General features: G+C 40.7%; 1 protein-coding gene across 1 annotated transcript in view; it reads left to right on the top strand.

Annotated features, from left to right (window-relative positions):
* Positions 1 to 19,433, top strand: part of LOC128684172 (apolipophorins) — a 183,518-nt gene that overhangs the window by 63,188 nt on the left and 100,897 nt on the right. Inside the window, exons 4-5 of the mRNA XM_070095041.1 lie at positions 11,753 to 11,921; positions 13,238 to 13,443. Of these exons, the coding sequence (XP_069951142.1) occupies positions 11,753 to 11,921; positions 13,238 to 13,443 (375 nt within the window). The remainder of the gene's footprint in view (positions 1 to 11,752; positions 11,922 to 13,237; positions 13,444 to 19,433) is intronic.

The raw sequence follows: 19,433 nt of genomic DNA, 5'->3' as shown, positions 1-19,433 counted from the left end.
AGATACACAACATATCCCTCCAAACTGCCAATATCCCAAACCACTCCTTTAAAGTGCAGGCATTGTACTTCCCATTTCCAGGACTCAAGTCCGACTATATGAAAATAACCGGTTTCCCTGAATCCCTTCACTAAATATTACCCTGCTCACACTCCAACAGATTGTCAGGTCCCAAGTATCATTCGTCTCCATTCACTTCTATCTAACACGCTCATGCACGCTTGCTGGAAGTCCAAGCCCTTCGCCCACAAAACCTCGTTTACCCCCTCTTTTCAACCCTTTTGAGGACGACCCCTACCCCTCTTTCCTTCCCCTATAGATTTATATGCTTTCCATGTCATTCTACTTTGATCCATTCTCTCTAAATGACCAAACCACCTCAACAACCCCTCTTCTGCCCTCTGACTAATGCTTTTATTAACTCCACACCTTCTCCTAATTTCCACACTCCGAATTTTCTGCATAATATTTACACCACACATTGCCCTTAGACAGGACATCTCCACTGCCTCCAACCGTCTCCTCGCTGCTGCATTTACCACCCAAGCTTCACATCCATATAAGAGTGTTGGTACTACTATACTTTCATACATTCCCTTCTTTGCCTCCATAGATAACGTTTTTTGACTCCACATATACCTCAACGCACCACTCACCTTTTTTCCCTCATCAATTCTATGATTAACCTCATCCTTCATAAATCCATCCGCCGACACGTCAACTCCCAAGTATCTGAAAACATTCACTTCTTCCATACTCCTCCTCCCCAATTTGATATCCAATTTTTCTTTATTTAAATCATTTGATACCCTCATCACCTTACTCTTTTCTATGTTCACTTTCAACTTTCTACCTTTACACACATTCTCAAACTTATCCACTAACCTTTGCAATTTTTCTTTAGAATCTCCCATAAGCACAGTATCATCAGCAAAACGTAACTGTGTCAATTCCCATTTTGAATTTGATTCCCCATAATTTAATCCTACCCCTCTCCTGAACACCCTAGCATTTACTTCTTTTACAACCCCATCTATAAATATATTAAACAACCATGGTGACATTACACATCCCTGTCTAAGACCTACTTTTACCGGGAAGTATTCTCCCTCTCTTCTACACACCCTAACCTGAGCCTCACTATCCTCATAAAAGCTCTTTACAGCATTTAGTAACTTACCACCTATTCCATAAACCTGCAACATCTGCCACATTGCTTCCCTATCCACTCTATCATATGCCTTTTCTAAATCCATAAATGCAATAAAAACTTCCCTACCTTTATCTAAATACTGTTCACATATATGCTTCAATGTAAACACTTGATCTACACATCCCCTACCCACTCTGAAGCCTCCTTGCTCATCCGCAATTCTACATTCTGTCTTACCTCTAATTCTTTCAATTATAACCCTACCGTATACTTTTCCTGGTACACTCAGTAAACTTATTCCTCTGTAATTTTTACAATCTCTTTTGTCCCCTTTCCCTTTATATAAAGGGACTATACATGCTCTCCACCAATCCCTAGGTACCTTCCCCTCTTTCATACATTTATTAAACAAAAGTACCAACCACTCCAACACTATATCCCCCCCTGCTTTTAACATTTCTGTCATGATCCCATCAGTTCCAGCTGCTTTACCCCCTTTCATTCTACGTAATGCCTCACGTACCTCCACCACACTTACATTCTGCTCTTCTTCACTCCTAAAAGATGGTATACCTCCCTGGCCAGTGCATGAAATTACCGCCTCCCTTTCTTCCTCAACATTTAAAAGTTCCTCAAAATATTCTCGCCATCTACCTAATACCTCCCTCTCCCCATCTACTAACTCCCCTACTTTGTTTGTAACGGACAAATCCATACTTTCCCTAGGCTTTCTTAACTTGTTTAACTCACTCCAAAATTTTTTCTTATTTTCATTAAAATTTCTTGACAGTGCCTCTCCCACTCTTTCATCTGCTCTCCTTTTGCACTCTCTCACCACTCTCTTCACCTTTCTTTTACTCTCCATATACTCTGCTCTTCTTATAACACTTCTGCTTTGTAAAAACCTCTCGTAAGCTACCTTTTTCTCTTTTATCACACCCTTTACTTCATCATTCCACCAATCACTCCTCTTTCCTCCTGTCCCCACCCTCCTATAACCACAAACTTCTGCCCCACATTCTAATACTGCATTTTTAAAACTATTCCAACCCTCTTCAACCCCCCCACTACTCATCTTTGCACTAGCCCACCTTTCTGCCAATAGTCGCTTATATCTCGCCCGAACTTCCTCCTCCCTTAGTTTATACACTTTCACCTCCCTCTTACTTGTTGTTGCCACCTTCCTCTTTTCCCATCTACCTCTTACTCTAACTGTAGCTACAACTAAATAATGATCTGATATATCAGTTGCCCCTCTATAAACATGTACATCCTGGAGCCTACCCATCAACCTTTTATCCACCAATACATAATCTAACAACCTACTTTCATTACGTGCTACATCATACCTTGTATATTTATTTATCCTCTTTTTCATAAAATATGTATTACTTATTACCAAATTTCTTTCTACACATAGCTCAATTAAAGGCTCCCCATTTACATTTACCCCTGCCACCCCAAATTTACCTACTACTCCCTCCATAACATTTTTACCCACTTTAGCATTGAAATCCCCAACCACCATTACTCTCACACTTGATTCAAAACTCCCCACGCATTCACTCAACATTTCCCAGAATCTCTCTCTCTCCTCTACACTTCTCTCTTCACCAGGTGCATACACGCTTACTATAACCCACTTTTCACATCCAATCTTTATTTTACTCCACATAATTATAATAATAATTATAATAATTATAATATAAAATTATAATATAAAAGGGACTAATATAAGTTGTGGTGAACAATAAAGTGGTAATCAAATAAATGAGCTTTGGAGTATAATGGCAAAATAGTGAACTTATTAACTTTAGCACCTGAGAATAGCACCTTGATTAGTTTAACAATTGCGAATATATGATCTAAAGTATTTATTTTATTTATTATTATCACACTGGCCGATTCCCACCAAGGCAGGGTGGCCCGAAAAAGAAAAACTTTCACCATCATTCACTCCATCACTGTCTTGCCAGAAGGGTGCTTTACACTACAGTTTTTAAACTGCAACATTAACACCCCTCCTTCAGAGTGCAGGCACTGTACTTCCCATCTCCAGGACTCAAGTCCGGCCTGCCGGTTTCCCTGAATCCCTTCATAAATGTTACTTTGCTCACACTCCAACAGCACGTCAAGTATTAAAAACCATTTGTCTCCATTCACTCCTATCAAACACGCTCACGCATGCCTGCTGGAAGTCCAAGCCCCTCGCACACAAAACCTCCTTTACCCCCTCCCTCCAACCCTTCCTAGGCCGACCCCTACCCCGCCTTCCTTCCACTACAGACTGATACACTCTTGAAGTCATTCTGTTTCGCTCCATTCTCTCTACATGTCCGAACCACCTCAACAACCCTTCCTCAGCCCTCTGGACAACAGTTTTGGTAATCCCGCACCTCCTCCTAACTTCCAAACTACGAATTCTCTGCATTATATTCACACCACACATTGCCCTCAGACATGACATCTCCACTGCCTCCAGCCTTCTCCTCGCTGCAACATTCATCACCCACGCTTCACACCCATATAAGAGCGTTGGTAAAACTATACTCTCATACATTCCCCTCTTTGCCTCCAAGGACAAAGTTCTTTGTCTCCACAGACTCCTAAGTGCACCACTCACTCTTTTTCCCTCATCAATTCTATGATTCACCTCATCTTTCATAGACCCATCCGCTGACACGTCCACTCCCAAATATCTGAATACGTTCACCTCCTCCATACTCTCTCCCTCCAATCTGATATTCAATCTTTCATCACCTAATCTTTTTGTTATCCTCATAACCTTACTCTTTCCTGTATTCACCTTTAATTTTCTTCTTTTGCACACCTTACCAAATTCATCCACCAATCTCTGCAGCTTCTCTTCAGAATCTCCCAAAAGCACAGTGTCATCAGCAAAGAGCAGCTGTGACAACTCCCACTTTGTGTGTGATTCTTTATCTTTTAACTCCACGCCTCTTGCCAAGACCCTCGCATTTACTTCTCTTACAACCCCATCTATAAATATATTAAACAACCACGGTGACATCACACATCCTTGTCTAAGGCCTACTTTTACTGGGAAAAAATTTCCCTCTTTCCTACATACTCTAACTTGAGCCTCACTATCCTCGTAAAAACTCTTCACTGCTTTCAGTAACCTACCTCCTACACCATACACTTGCAACATCTGCCACATTGCCCCCCTATCCACCCTGTCATACGCCTTTTCCAAATCCATAAATGCCACAAAGACCTCTTTAGCCTTATCTAAATACTGTTCACTTATATGTTTCACTGTAAACACCTGGTCCACACACCTCCTACCTTTCCTAAAGCCTCCTTGTTCATCTGCTATCCTATTCTCCGTCTTACTCTTAATTCTTTCAATTACAACTCTACCATACACTTTACCAGGTACACTCAACAGACTTATCCCCCTATAATTTTTGCACTCTCTTTTATCCCCTATGCTTTATACAAAGGAACTATGCATGCTCTCTGCCAATCACTAGGTACCTTACCCTCTTCCATACATTTATTAAATAATTTCACCAACCACTCCAAAACTATATCCCCACCTGCTTTTAACATTTCTATCTTTATCCCATCAATCCCAGCTGCCTTACCCCCTTTCATTTTACCTACTGCCTCACGAACTTCCCCCACACTCACAACTGGCTCTTCCTCACTCCTACAAGATGTTATTCCTCCTTGCCCTATACACGAAATCACAGCTTCCCTATCTTCAACATTTAACAATTCCTCAAAATATTCCCTCCATCTTCCCAATACCTCTAACTCTCCATTTAATAACTCTCCTCTCCTATTTTTAACTGACAAATCCATTTGTTCTCTAGGCTTTCTTTACTTGTTAATCTCACTCCAAAACTTTTTCTTATTTTCAACAAAATTTGTTGATAACATCTCACCCACTCTCTCATTTGCTCTCTTTTTACATTGCTTCACCACTCTCTTAACCTCTCTCTTTTTCTCCATATACTCTTCCCTCCTTGCATCACTTCTACTTTGTAAAAACTTCTCATATGCTAACTTTTTCTCCCTTACTACTCTCTTTACATCATCATTCCACCAATCGCTCCTCTTCCCTCCTGCACCCACTTTCCTGTAACCACAAACTTCTGCTGAACACTCTAACACTACATAGGTATTTATATTTATATAGAGCTAAAATAAAGGACAAAAAATATATAAGGGACTACAATTGAGTAATGGTAAACAAGTTAAATGGACAGATAGTCACTATGAAATAATATTGGTTTAGGAGTAAGATCTGATTTGTAATATTAAATAAGTTGAGCAGTTTATTGCACAATAAAAAGTAAAAAAAAAAAAAAAAAAAAAAAAAAAAAAGAGGTAGTTGGTACTAGCTAGCAAAAGATAGTACAGTGGACCCCCGCATACCGATTTTAATCCGCGCAAGAGGGGTCATTGGTATGCGAAATAATCGGTATGCGAATGAATTTTCCCCATAAGAAATAATGGAAATCAAATTAATCCGTGCAAGACACCCAAAAGTATGAAAAAAAAATTTTTTTACCACATGAAATGTTAATTTTAATACACACAAACTGAAAAAGGCATGCACACTTACATGACACTTACTTTTATTGAAGATCTGGTGATGATTGATGGGATGGGAGGAGGGGAGAGAGAGTGTTAGTGTTTAGAAGGGGAATCCCCTTCCATTAAGACTTGAGATGTCAAGTCCTTTTCTGGGTATAAACAACAAAAAGGCACAATACCGTGACTGGAACGATACACAAATAACCCGCACATAAAAGACAGAAGCTTACGACGACGTTTCGGTCCGACTTGGACCATTGACAAAGTCACACTGTGACTTTGTCAATGGTCCAAGTCGGACCGAAACGTCGTCGTAAGCTTCTGTCTTTTATGTGCGGATTATTTGTGTATCCTTTTCTGGGGTTACTTCCCTTCTTCTTTTAATGCCACTAGGACCAGCTTCAGAGTCACTGGACTTCTTTCGCACAACATATCTGTCCATAGTGGCCTGTACCTCTCGTTCCTTTATGACTTCCCTAAAGTGTTTCACAACATTGTCAGTGTACAGGTTGCCAACACGGCTTGCAATAGCTGTGTGAGGGTGATTTTCATCAAAAAAGGTTTGCACTTCAAGCCACTTTGCTCACATTTCCTTAATCTTTGTAGTAGGCAACTTCTTCAATTTCTCTCTCCCCTCCTCTGAACCAGTTTCCTCAGGTCTGGCCTCTTGCTGTTGAAGTTGATCTATCAGCTCATCAGTGGTTAGTTCTTCATTGTCCTCCTCCACCAACTCTTCCACATCCTCCCCACTAACCTCCAACCCCAAGGACTTTCCCAATGCCACAATGGATTCCTCAACTGGCCTAATCCTCTCAGGGTTAGCCTTAAACCCTTCAAAATCCCTTTTGTCTACACATTCTGGCCACAGTTTCTTCCAAGCAGAGTTCAAGGTCTTCTTAGTCACTCCCTCCCAAGCCTTACCTATAAGGTTTATACAATTGAGGATATTAAAGTGCTCTCTCCAAAACTCTCTTAGAGTCAGTTGAGTTTCTGAGGTCACTACAAAGCACCTTTCAAACAGAGCTTTTGTGTACAGTTTTTTGAAGTTTGCAATAACCTGCTGGTCCATGGGCTGCAGGAGAGGAGTGGATTAGGAGGCAAAAACTTGATGTTAATGAATTTCATGTCCCCATAAAGTCGCTCTGCCACGTCTGTAGGATGACCAGGGGCATTGTCTAACACCAGGAGGCACTTAAGTTCTAATTTCTTTTCAGTTAGGTAATCTTTCACATTGGGGGCAAATGCATGGTGTAACCAGTCATAGAAAAAGTCCCTACTGACCCATGCCTTACTGTTTGCCCTCCACAGCACACACAAATTCTCCTTGAGGACATTCTTTTGCCTGAACAGTCTGGGAGTTTCAGAGTGATACACTAATAAAGGCTTAACTTTGCAATCACCAGTAGCATTGGAACACATCAACAAAGTAAGCCTGTCTTTCATAGGCTTATGTCCTGGGAGTGCCTTTTCCTCCTGAGTAATGTAGGTCCTGCTTGGCATTTTCTTCCAAAACAGGCCTGTTTCATCACAATTAAACACTTGTTCAGGTTTCAGTCCTTCAGTCTCTATGTACTCCTTGAATTCATGCACATATTTTTCAGCCGCTTTGTGGTCCGAACTGGCAGCCTCACCATGCCTTATCACACTATGTATGCCACTATGCTTCTTAAATCTCTCAAACCAACCTTTGCTGGCCTTAAATTCACTCACATCAGCACTAGTTGCAGGCATTTTTTTAATTAAATCCTCATGCAACTTCCTAGCCTTTTCGCTTATGATCGCTTGAGAGACGCTATCTCCTGCTAGCTGTTTTTCATTTATCCACACCAATAAGAGTCTCTCAACATCTTCCATCACTTGCGATCTTTGTTTCGAAAACACAGTTAAACCTTTGGCAAGAACAGCTTCCTTGATTGCCTTTCTGGTGCCCACAATAGTAGCGATGGTTGATTGGGGTTTTGTGTACAACCTGACCAGGTCGGCGATACGCACTCCACTTTCATACTTATCAATGATCTCTTTCTTCATCTCTATTGGAATTCTCACCCTTATTGCTGTAGGGTTGGCACTAGAAGCTTTCTTGGGGCCCATGGTCACTTATTTTCCAGAAAAAGCACCGAAAACACTGTAATAATACGAAATATTCCGATTGTATGCTTGGATGTTACCGCGGAGGGTGGCTGGTAAACAATGCCACTGGCGGCACATGTGAGGCTGGCTGAGGGCGCACATTGGACGCATCTCGGACGAAAATCGGTGAGCGGGTTTTTAAGCGGTATGCGAGGCAAAATTTTTGCGATTAAAGCAAGCGGTATGCGGATTAATCCTTATGTGATGCCAACGGTATGCGGGGGTCCACTGTATTGGTACTTGCAAAAAAGTAATTGGAATATACACTAATTGCACACACAATAAAAAGTGACTAAAAAAACAAGTACAGTGGACCCCCGCATAGCGACCTTAGTCCGTGCAAGAGGGCTGGTTGTTATGCGAAATGTTCGGTATGCGAATGAATTTTCCCCATAAGAAATAATGGAAATCAAATTAATCCGTGCAAGACACCCAAAAGTATGAAAAAAAAAAATTTACCACATGAAATATACATTTTCCTACACACAAAGAGAAGGATACATGCACAATAGTAGAGTAGTACATGCACAATATATATTGTGCATGTACTACTCTACTAAATGAAGAATAAATGACACTTACCTTTATTGAAGATGCAGCAATGACTGATGAGACAGTGTGTCCTGGGAGTGCCTTTTCCTCCTGAGTACTGTAGGTCCTGTTTGGTATTTTCTTCCAGAACAGGCCTTATCACACTGTGTATGCCACTACGATTCTTAAATCTCTCAAACCAACCTTTGCTGGCTTTAAATTCACCAATATGAGCACTAGTTCCAGGCATTTTCCCTGTTCACCTGGGTGTTAGTCGACTGGTGTGGGTTGCATCCTGGGAGACAAGATTAAGGACCCCAATGGAAATAAGTTAGACAGTCTTCGATGACACTGACTTTTTTGGGTTATCCTGGGTTGCAAATCCTCTGGGGTTAATTGTTTCTTGGTATTCTCAATAAGCCACACCAACAACGGTGGTACAGCAGCAGCTGACGGTGGTACAGCAGCAACAGACGATGCTACAGCAGCAACAGACGATGCTGCAGCAGCAACTGACGATGTTACAGCAGCAGCAGACGATGCTACAGCAGCAACTGACGATGTTACAGCAGCAACAGACGATGCTACAGCAGCAACAGACGATGCTACAGCAGCAACAGACGATGCTACAGCAGCAGCAGACGATGCTACAGCAGCAACTGACGATGTTACAGCAGCAGCAGACGATGCTACAGCAGCAGCAGCAGCAGACGATGCTACAGCAGCAGCAGCAGCTGACGGTGGTACAGCAGCAACAGACGATGCTACAGCAGCAACAGACGATGCTACAGCAGCAGCAGACGATGCTACAGCAGCAGCAGACGATGCTACAGCAGCAGCAGACGATGCTACAGCAGCAGCAGACGATGCTACAGCAGCAGCAGACGGTACTACAGCAGCAGCAGCAGCTGACGGTGGTACAGCAGCAGCAGCTGACAGTGCAGCAGCAGCTGACAGTGCAGCAGCAGCTGACAGTGCAGCAGCAGCTGACGGTGGTACAGCAGCAGCTGTACCACCAATAGTAGCGATGGTTGATTGGGGTTTATTATACAACCTGGCCAGCTCGGAGACACGCACTCCACTTTTATACTTATCAATGATCTTTTTCTTCATCTCCATAGTAATTCTCACCCTTATTGCTGTAGGGTTGGCACTAGAAGCTTTCTTGGGGCCCATGGTCACTTATTTTCCAGAAAAAATCACCAAAAACACTGTAATAATACGAAATGTTCCGATTGTATGCTTTGATGTTACCGCGGAGGCTGGCTGGTAAACAATGCCACCGGCGGAACATGTGAGCATGGCTCAGGCCGCACATTGGACGCGTCTCGGACGAAGGGCGGTGAGCGGGTTTTTGGGCGGTATGCGAGGCAAAATTTTTGCGATCAAAGCGTCCGGTATGCGGATTGTACGGTATGCGATGCGTCCGGTATGCGGGGGTCCACTGTAGTGGTAAACAAAATTAAATGGACAGGTAAGAACAATGAATAATGGTAATGTCTTGGTTATAATATGATAGTAAGATGGTAGACAGGTACAAAGGATAATATAAAGGTTGGAGTTGAATATGCAAACTTGAAAATTTGGCAACAAAATGTTATGGGAAGTATAAAATAATGTTTAATGTACAAAAGTAAAATTGACTGGTAGTAAAAATGGTGTTTAATAAAATTTTAGTAAGTAATAATGATTACAAAAAAAGTGAAAAAGTAATGTTTATTTCATTCAATATTGCACTGGTAGTTATACTAGAGGTTATATGGCAGTACAAGGTAATTAAGAGTACTCTAAGATAGTAAATGTGGTATAAAACAGGTAAAGGTAATTAGACAAGTAATGGTTATTAAATGTCAAAAATGTTAAGAGTAAATTGAAATTATAGTAAAAATGATAATTATTAATTTAAGTAGGTAATATCAATTGATAGTATTTAAAAAAAAATATGAGGTAGTAATATTTACACTTACTTTCCATTTTAAATTTTTATTCACACAAAAAATATAAGATTTACTCTTATGCAGAATACTGCATTATTGTAATAATTGTATAAATAATGTCAGTGCATTTATGAACATGTATTAGACCAACCAGTTGGACACATATTGGATGAGTGACAGTTTGTGTACTCTGGAATATTGGCAAAAATTGAACATTTCTGCTACTTTGAGCTCAACTTCAATCTACTTTCATTCTTGAAACCAATCAAAATAATCTCTGTTTCTGTAATATATTTTCCATTCTATCAAATGAGACCAAGAAACCGAGAATACAACAATAAAAATCTTATGAAAATACACTATAAAGCTGCTATTTTAAACCAAAAACACATTAGCAGTTATATTTTTCTAATGCACTGCATGCTGCAGTATTTTTTATATGGTGGTCACTTACTGCATAGACCCATTCTCTTGTATCTAGGCCCAAATTTACAACTCTCAGCTTATCTGAGAGAGCTGAGCTCATCACATAGAACAATGGGACCTACCCAGGCTTCAAAGCTGTAGAACAATGGGATCCACCCCGAATCAGCAGTCTTGCATTCACTGAATAGCATGGAAGGCGTAGTAGTGAAATAGTCAGGAATTGGGTCGGTTTGAGTACAAGAATAGGTTAAAAATAGGCCTAAAAGTGCACAAAATCACTGTTGTGCAAGGTGCTCTCTGGTTGACATTTTTGAACTTGCAATAATGCCAAAGTAGCATATCAGATTTGGAGTTTTTTTGTTATTACCTTTAGAAAAACATTCTCTACCATTTTAGAAGATAAAATAATTTTTTTTTCAAACTAGTGGACACAAGGGGTTTTCAGTTTGAGGGGTGTAGAAAATTTAATTAAATTTTAATAATCATTGTAGCCCTAACCATCTGTCCAAAAAGATATAGACATCATGATCCAGAGACACCTGCACCTCACCACTACAAGTGCCTACATCAAACATAGGCATACATTTACGATTTCCATGCACCGTACCACACGTCTGTCATGTTCACATACAGGAAATCACTAAGTAAGGGGCTTGTGTACCAGTTGTAAGTACTATATGATGTATGCCCCTTACCAAGATATGGTTTAATCATTGTTCTCACCATACACCAAACAGCAATATTTTTTTCTTTGTTGTAAGCTAGTAAAGCCCTAATAGTCACAAGCATTTCATACTTGTCTTTATTCTATAGCAACATCTTCATTCAGCGCATAAATTGCAGGCACTGTACTTCCCCAAATTCTCATTTTGTTGCACTTTGATTTTCCAGTTACATTTTATTAATTCTTATACTTTTTCAGGGTAAAGTAATACTGTTCTTTTTCTACTTAATATTGTAAGTACCTTATATCAGTATTAATACTCACATTTTTGGCATTTTTTAGATTCCATTGCCAGAGTGTGGTCATTCATTGTTTGATGTGTGGCATTATGTGGGAGGTTCCTCACATCCATCTTGGCACCAGGTGTTACTGTCATCCGCTGTTTACCGCTGGTGGCATCTTCTCACTCACCCTGCACAGCTGATTCATTATTTTACACCTCCTTTCAGAGGTTTGTATGTTCATAAATTATGTACTTTTGAGATTTCTATTAGTGTACTAAAGAATGTAGTGTTAGCAATTTTGTTACATGTAAATAGTACAGATAGCCTACAATTATCACCAAAATTTGACTTATTGCTTTCTTTTCAGACTTGAATACAGAAGACCCCCGGTTTTTGTAATTAATCTATTCCAGAAGGTTGGCCTAAATCCGAAATAGCCAAAAACCAAAGTGATATTTCCCATAAGAAATAATGTAAATCCAATTAATCTGTTTCAGACACCCAAAAATATTAACAAAAAATATATTTTATAGATAGTAACTAGTTTTACATACAGAAAACAATGAGAAATAAATATAAATGACTAATTTTAATGATAAATGAATGTTACATACCTTTATTCAAGACTCTTGTTGGTGAGTAGTATTTATTTGTAGTCCCAGAGGGGCTACATCCCAGCCTATACCTACCGACTACATACACTGCGACCTACAGCCATATTATTACCATCAACAAACCATGTTCACTGAGTTTAATTATTTCTAACAACTACCTTTAGATGCCATCTTAAACAAAGGGAGAAGTAATGAGTAATTCATATTGACAATTGTAAACAAAAGCCTTATGTACTATTAAGGGTAGTTACTGGCCAACTCAGATTCGTACACATTTTCTCTGAAGCTGAACCAGAGAAAATGTAATGTTTATCCTCCACTGACCCCTTGATAGCAAATAAACATTGCATGTTTATATGCTATGTAACGTGTTTCTTATAGTATAATTTTGAAGGAAATATTGTAGATGGATTAATGAAAATGTCTATATTAACCTAAAAAAGACATTTAATGTGCACAAGAGTGATTATTATTACGTACTATTAGTATTACTATGGCGTTAAGACTAGAAGGTCACTCTTAGTGAACGAGTAACAAAGGCATGTTTATATGACATGTAACGTGTTTCTTACATAATTTTGAAGAAAATATCATAGATGGATTAATGAAAATGTCTATATTAACATAAAAATAAGACATTTAATGTGCCCAAGAGTGAGCCACGAACGTATGAGCAGTCCAGGTGGACGCATCTAGTACCGTCGATTTCCAAGCCAGTGTATGAAACCTGGGGGAAAATTTCACCGAAAAAAAGTGCTCGAAGTCCAAATTGTACAATTTCCACACCGGCCGAAAACCGGGGGTCCACTGTAATTTATATTGGGTGCTTTTCTGAAAATATTACTTGGCTTATGAAGCATGAAAAGTACTATATCATTGTTCAAATTTATTATGGCATAACTTTCAGCCCCACTTGTTCCAAATTACAGCTCAAGGTGCCATCATTGGAAACACACACTTTTTAAGCTTGGATGGTCGAATCTTCAGCCTGTCATCCTCTTGTGCCCACGTCTTGATTACTGATGCTCGGGATGGCCTCTTTACTCTCATATCTAACTGGAATCACACACTTAGAGGGAGAGATTACCTCTTGGTCCTGGGAAATGTAACCTTGAAACTAGCCCCAGATTTACAGGTAACCAGTTATATGTTTTTAGGCAGTCAATATTATCCATTTTTCTCTACAGTAAAGCAAGACAATTTACATTGTTATGTTTACATTATGTTATGTTCTAACAAGTTTCGCTTGTTAGAACTTTAATAGTGATTGGGTGCTAGAGAATAATATTCATAAACAGTTTTCAGTAATGAGGAGCTTTACTTTTTGTTATGCATCTCAAGTGAATATTTATTGCATGTTTTTTAACCTGTAAACGGTCCAAACATATATATACGTTCTTACCGCTAGTGCCCCAAACATGCATTAACGTTTTATTTTTCCTTCCTCCAAATTTGGCACGATTGGCCTGAGATGCCTGGTCAGCATAGAATGTGTCTTAATACTTGGTGTGCACTGTATTAAAAAAATCTGGGACCACTTAGTACCTTGTGGAAGCACCAGTTAAATTGAGTGCCAGCTAGAGAAAACAGTGATGCAAACACCAAGGATTCACTGATGTCATGTCATATTAACACTCCCCTTTTAAGAAGAAAGTGATGTTGACCCCAAGTTTAGTGGCTTTGAGGTGGATGTGGCCACAAGTGGTCAAGGAAATATCAAAACCTCGATAATAACCCATGTGCAACACCCTTACAGAATGTCATATAACCAATGCCCTTAGTAAAGAGAAACAATTATGGAATGTGTCTATCTGTCTCTGTCTCTCTCTTTCTGTCTCTGTCTATCTCTTTCTATCTCTGTCTCACAGGTAAACATAAATACAATTATACATAGTGTAAATTACCTAGGATAACCCAAAAAATCCAGACAAAGTGCAATACTGTGCTTGTAGATATAATGCGTAAGAATACCTGTTAGTTCACAGTGGCTCTTTCTGAGAGAGACAGATAAGCAGAAACAGAGATGCCAACCCTCATCAAATGTGACCAGTTATCTTATCGCTGGACCCTTGCCGGCGCTCATCAAAATGTCACCCCTTATCTCATCTTATCACTAGACCACTCATCAGATGTCATGCACCCTCACTTGCGGAGCTAATCACTCACTTGTCTTACATCATGCTTCAAGGGAATTTCTTCTTCTTCTTCCTTTTTCTTCTTCTTTCTTCTTCCTTCTTCTTCCTTCTTCTTCCTTCTTCTTCCTTCATCTTCCTTCTTTCTTCTTCTTCTTCCTTCTTCTTCCAATTTTTTTTTTTTAAATATTCAGGGCACTAGCAGTAAGAATATATATACAGTGGACCCCCGAGTTTCGTGATTAATCCATTCCAGAGTGTCTGCCAAATGACGAAATTGCTGAATGGCGAAACCATTTTCCCCATAACAATAATGGAAACAAAATTAATCCCTTCCAGACACCCAAAAATATTAAAAAAAAAAAAAAAGTATTTTTTTTTTTTAAATTAAAGATTTACATACAGAAAACAATGAGAAATCAAATACATACTTTTTTTTTTTCAACAAGTCGGCCGTCTCCCACCGAGGCAGGGTGACCCAAAAAAGAAAGAAAATCCCCAAAAAGAAAATGCTTTCATCATCATTCAACACTTCCACCACACTCACACATAATCACTGTTTTTGCAGAGGTGCTCAGAATACAACAGTTTAGAAGCATATACGTATAAAGATACACAACATATCCCTCCAAACTGCCAATATCCCAAACCCCTCCTTTAGAGTGCAGGCATTGTACATGTACTTCCCATTTCCAGGACTCAAGTCCGACTATATGAAAAAACCGGTTTCCCTGAATCCCTTCACTAAATATTACCCTGCTCACACTCCAACAGATCGTCAGGTCCCAAGTACCATTCATCTCCATTCACTCCTATCTAACATGCTCATGCACGCTTGCTGGAAGTCCAAGCCCCTTGCCCACAAAACCTCCTTTACCCCCTCTCTCCAACCCTTTCGAGGACGACCCTTACCTCGCCTTCCTTCTCCTATAGATTTATATGCTTTCCATGTCATTCTACTTTGATCCATTCTCTCTAAATGACCAAACCACCTCAACAACCCCTCTTCTGCCCTCTGACTAATACTTTTATTAACTCCACACCTTTTCCTAATTTCCACACTCCGAATTTTCTGTATAATATTTACACCACACATTGCCCTTAGACAGGACATCTCCACTGCCTCTAACCATCTCCTCGCTGCTGCATTTACCACCCAAGCTTCACACCCATATAAGAGTGTTGGTACTACTATACTTTCATACATTCCCTTCTTTGCCTCCATAGATAACGTTTTTTGACTCCACATATACCTCAATGCACCACTCACCTTTTTTCCCTCATCAATTCTATGATTAACCTCATCCTTCATAAATCCATCCGCCGACACGTCAACTCCCAAGTATCTGAAAACATTCACTTCTTCCATACTCCTCCTCCCCAATTTGATATCCAATTTTTCTTTATCTAAATCATTTGATACCCTCATCACCTTACTCTTTTCTATGTTCACTTTCAACTTTCTACCTTTACACACATTCTCAAACTCATCCACTAACCTTTGCAATTTTTCTTTAGAATCTCCCGTAAGCACAGTATCATCAGCAAAAAGTAACTGTGTTAATTCCCATTTTGAATTTGATTCCCCATAATTTAATCCCACCCCTCTCCTGAACACCCTAGCATTTACCTCTTTTACAACCCCATCTATAAATATATTAAACAACCATGGTGACATTACACATTCCTGTCTAAGACCTACTTTTACCGGGAAGTAGTCTCCCTCTCTTCTACACACCCTAACCTGAGCCTCACTATCCTCATAAAAACTCTTTACAGCATTTAGTAACTTACCACCTATTCCATATACTTGCAACATCTGCCACATTGCTCCCCTATCCACTCTTATCATATGCCTTTTCTAAATCCATAAATGCAATAAAAACTTCCCTACCTTTATCTAAATACTGTTCACATATATGCTTCAATGTAGATCAAGTGTTTACATTGAAGCATATATGTGAACAGTATTTAGATAAAATACATACATATATAAAATAATAATATTACACTTACCTTTACTGAAGACTTCTGGGTAGATGGAAGACGGGAGGAGGGGATAGGAGGAAGGCGTACATTATTGTTTGGAAAGGGAATCCCCTTACCTGGAGGTTATTCCGGGGATCAACGCCCCCACGGCCCGGTCCATGACCAGGCCTTCCGATGGATCAGGGCCTGATAAACTAGGTTGTTACTGCTGGCCGCACACAGTCCGACGTACGAGCCACAGCCCGGCACTGACTTTAGGTATCTGTCCAGCTCTCTCTTGAAGGCAGCCAGGGGTTTATTGGCAATTCCCCTAATGCTTGATGGGAGGCTGTTGAACAGTCTTGGGCCCCGGACACTTATGGTGTTTTCCCTTAGTGTACCAATGGTGCCCCTACTTTTTATTGGCGGCATTTTGCATCGCCTGCCCAGTCTTTTACTTTCGTAGGGAGTGATTTCTGTGTGCAGATTTGGGACCATTCCTTCCAAGATTTTCCAAGTGTAGATTATGATATATCTCTCCCTTCTGCGTTCCAACGAGTACACGTCAAGTGCTTCCAAGCGTTCCCAGTAGTTAAGGTACTTGACAGAACTTATATGTGCAGTAAAGGATCTCTGTACACTCTCTAGATCTGCGATTTCACCTGCTTTGAATGGAGATGTTAATGTACAGCAGTATTCCAGCCTAGAGAGAACAAGTGATTTGAAAAGGATCATCATTGGCTTGGCATCTCTCATTTTGAACATTCTCATTATCCATCCTCATTATCTTCCATAAAGACTTCAGGTACCAAGTCCTTATCTGGAGTTACTTCCCTTCTTTGTTTTTTAATGATGCTGGGAACAACTTGAGAGTCACTGGACCCCTGTCGCACAAAATATCTGTCCAGAGAGCTCTGTTTCTGGCGTTTCTTTAAGATTTGTCCGAAGTGGGACACAACACTGTCACTGTATATGTTGCCAGTACGGCCTGCAACAGCTTTGTCAGAGTGAAGTTCATCCATAAATAATTGCACTTCAGTCCACTTTGCACAAATGTCCTTAATCTTTGAAGAAGGCACCTTCCTCCATCTCTCTTCCTCCTCTGCAGTAATTTTCTGAGTTGTGGTTTGTTGGTGTTGCAGATGAAGCTCTTGCAGCTCTGCAGTGGTTAGCTCTTCATCATGGTCCTCCACCAACTCTTCCACATCCTCAAAACTCACATCCAGCCCCATGGAATTCCCCAATGACACAATACTTTACACAACTGGCAGAGGCTCCTTAGGGTCAGCCCCAAACCCTTCAAAATCCCTCTCTGATACACATTGTGGCCACAATTTTCTCCAAGCAGAATTCAAAGTTCTGCAAGTCATTCCCTCCCAGTCCTTACCTATAAGGTTTATGCAAGTGAAGATACTGAAGTGATCTTTCCAGAACTCTCTTAGGGTCAATTCAGTGTCTGAGGTCACTTCAAAGCACTTTTGAAACACTGCTTTGGTGTACAGTTTTTTGAAGTTTGAAATGACCTGCTGGTCCATGGGCTGGAGGAGAGGAGTGGTATTAGGAGGCAAGAACTTCACCATGATGAAAGTAAAGTCCTCCACCATTCGCTCTTCCAAGCCTGGAAGATGAGCAGGAGCATTGTCCATTACTAGGAGGCACTTGAGTGGCAATTTATTTTCCAGAAGGTATTTCTTCACACTGGGGCCAAACACTTCATTAACCCTTTCAGGGTTTCCGATGTACTAGTACGGGTTACACGCCAGGGTTATTGACATACTAGTATGCATAAATTCTAGTGCCTTCAAATTGAGCAGGAGAGAGCTGATAATCCTACATGTGATAGAATGGGTCTATGTGGTAAGTGTGCACAGTAGGAAAAAAAATTTATGCACCCGCATTGCATTGTGTGAGTGGTAATTCAGTGCACCTTTGCAACTAAGCCAAGCATAAGGAATACATCACTCTCCAGCAGTCTGAGTGGTGGGGATAGGCAGTAAGGGGGATGGGGTGAGAGGCAGTGGGGGCTATCTGACTGGCTGGCTATCTGACTGGCTGGCTATCTGGCTGGCTGGCTAGGCTGGCTTAGCTGGCTGGCTGGCTGGCTGGTTTGACTGGCTTGGCTGGCTGGCTATCTGGCTGGCTGGCTAGGCTGGCTGGCTAGGCTGGCTATCTGGCTGGCTGGCTATGCTAGCTAGGCTGGCTGGCTGGCTAGCCTGGCTAGGCTGGCTGGCTGGCTAGCTTAGCTAGGCTGGCTGGCTGTCTGGCTAGGCTGGCTGGCTGGCTAGGCTGGCTGGCTGGCTGGCTGGCTGGCTGGCTTGGCTGGCTGGCTGGCTGGCTGGCTGGCGTGCGTGCATTACCATTTTGTCCTTGGCACATGTCGATCAGACACTAGGCGGCCTGTTGTACATGTGTGTGTGTGTGTGTGTGTGTGTGTGTGTGTGTGTGTGTGTGTGTGTGTGTGTGTGTCTGTCTGTCTGTCTGTCTGTCTGTCTGTCTGTCTGTCTGTCTGTCTGTCTGTCTGTCTGTCTGTCTGTCTGTCTGTCTGTCTCTCTCTCTCTCTCTCTCTCTCTCTCTCTCTCTCTCTCTCTGTCACAGGTACACATAAATACAATTATACATAGTGTAAACTACCTAGGATAACCCAAAAAATCTGGACTGGCAAATAATAAGTATCAGACTCAGATGTGACTACTTCATTGAGTGTAAAATGTGTTGGTTCACTAGTGGCTCTCTCTGAGATGGAAAGAGAGAGAAAGAGAAGCAGGCAGACAGAGAGACAGAAAAAGAGAGAAGCAGACAGATAGACAGACATGTTTATGTGTAAAGTGAAGACAAATAAAGAGAAGGGAGTGTACCCTCATCAAATGTCAACACTCTCATTAGTGGAGAGATAAGATAAGACACCCCTCATCAAATGTCAACACTCTCATTAGTGGAGAGAGAAGACAGTGATGCACTCTTTACACTATGCACTCTCTTACACCATGCTTCAATTATTATTATAATTATATTATTACATTGTCCG

This window comes from Cherax quadricarinatus, chromosome 4 (genome assembly GCF_038502225.1).
Source record: "Cherax quadricarinatus isolate ZL_2023a chromosome 4, ASM3850222v1, whole genome shotgun sequence".
Lineage (NCBI taxonomy): Eukaryota > Metazoa > Arthropoda > Malacostraca > Decapoda > Parastacidae > Cherax > Cherax quadricarinatus.
Note: the sequence above shows the minus strand (reverse complement) of the source record. Positions and strands in the feature narration are given on the sequence as shown.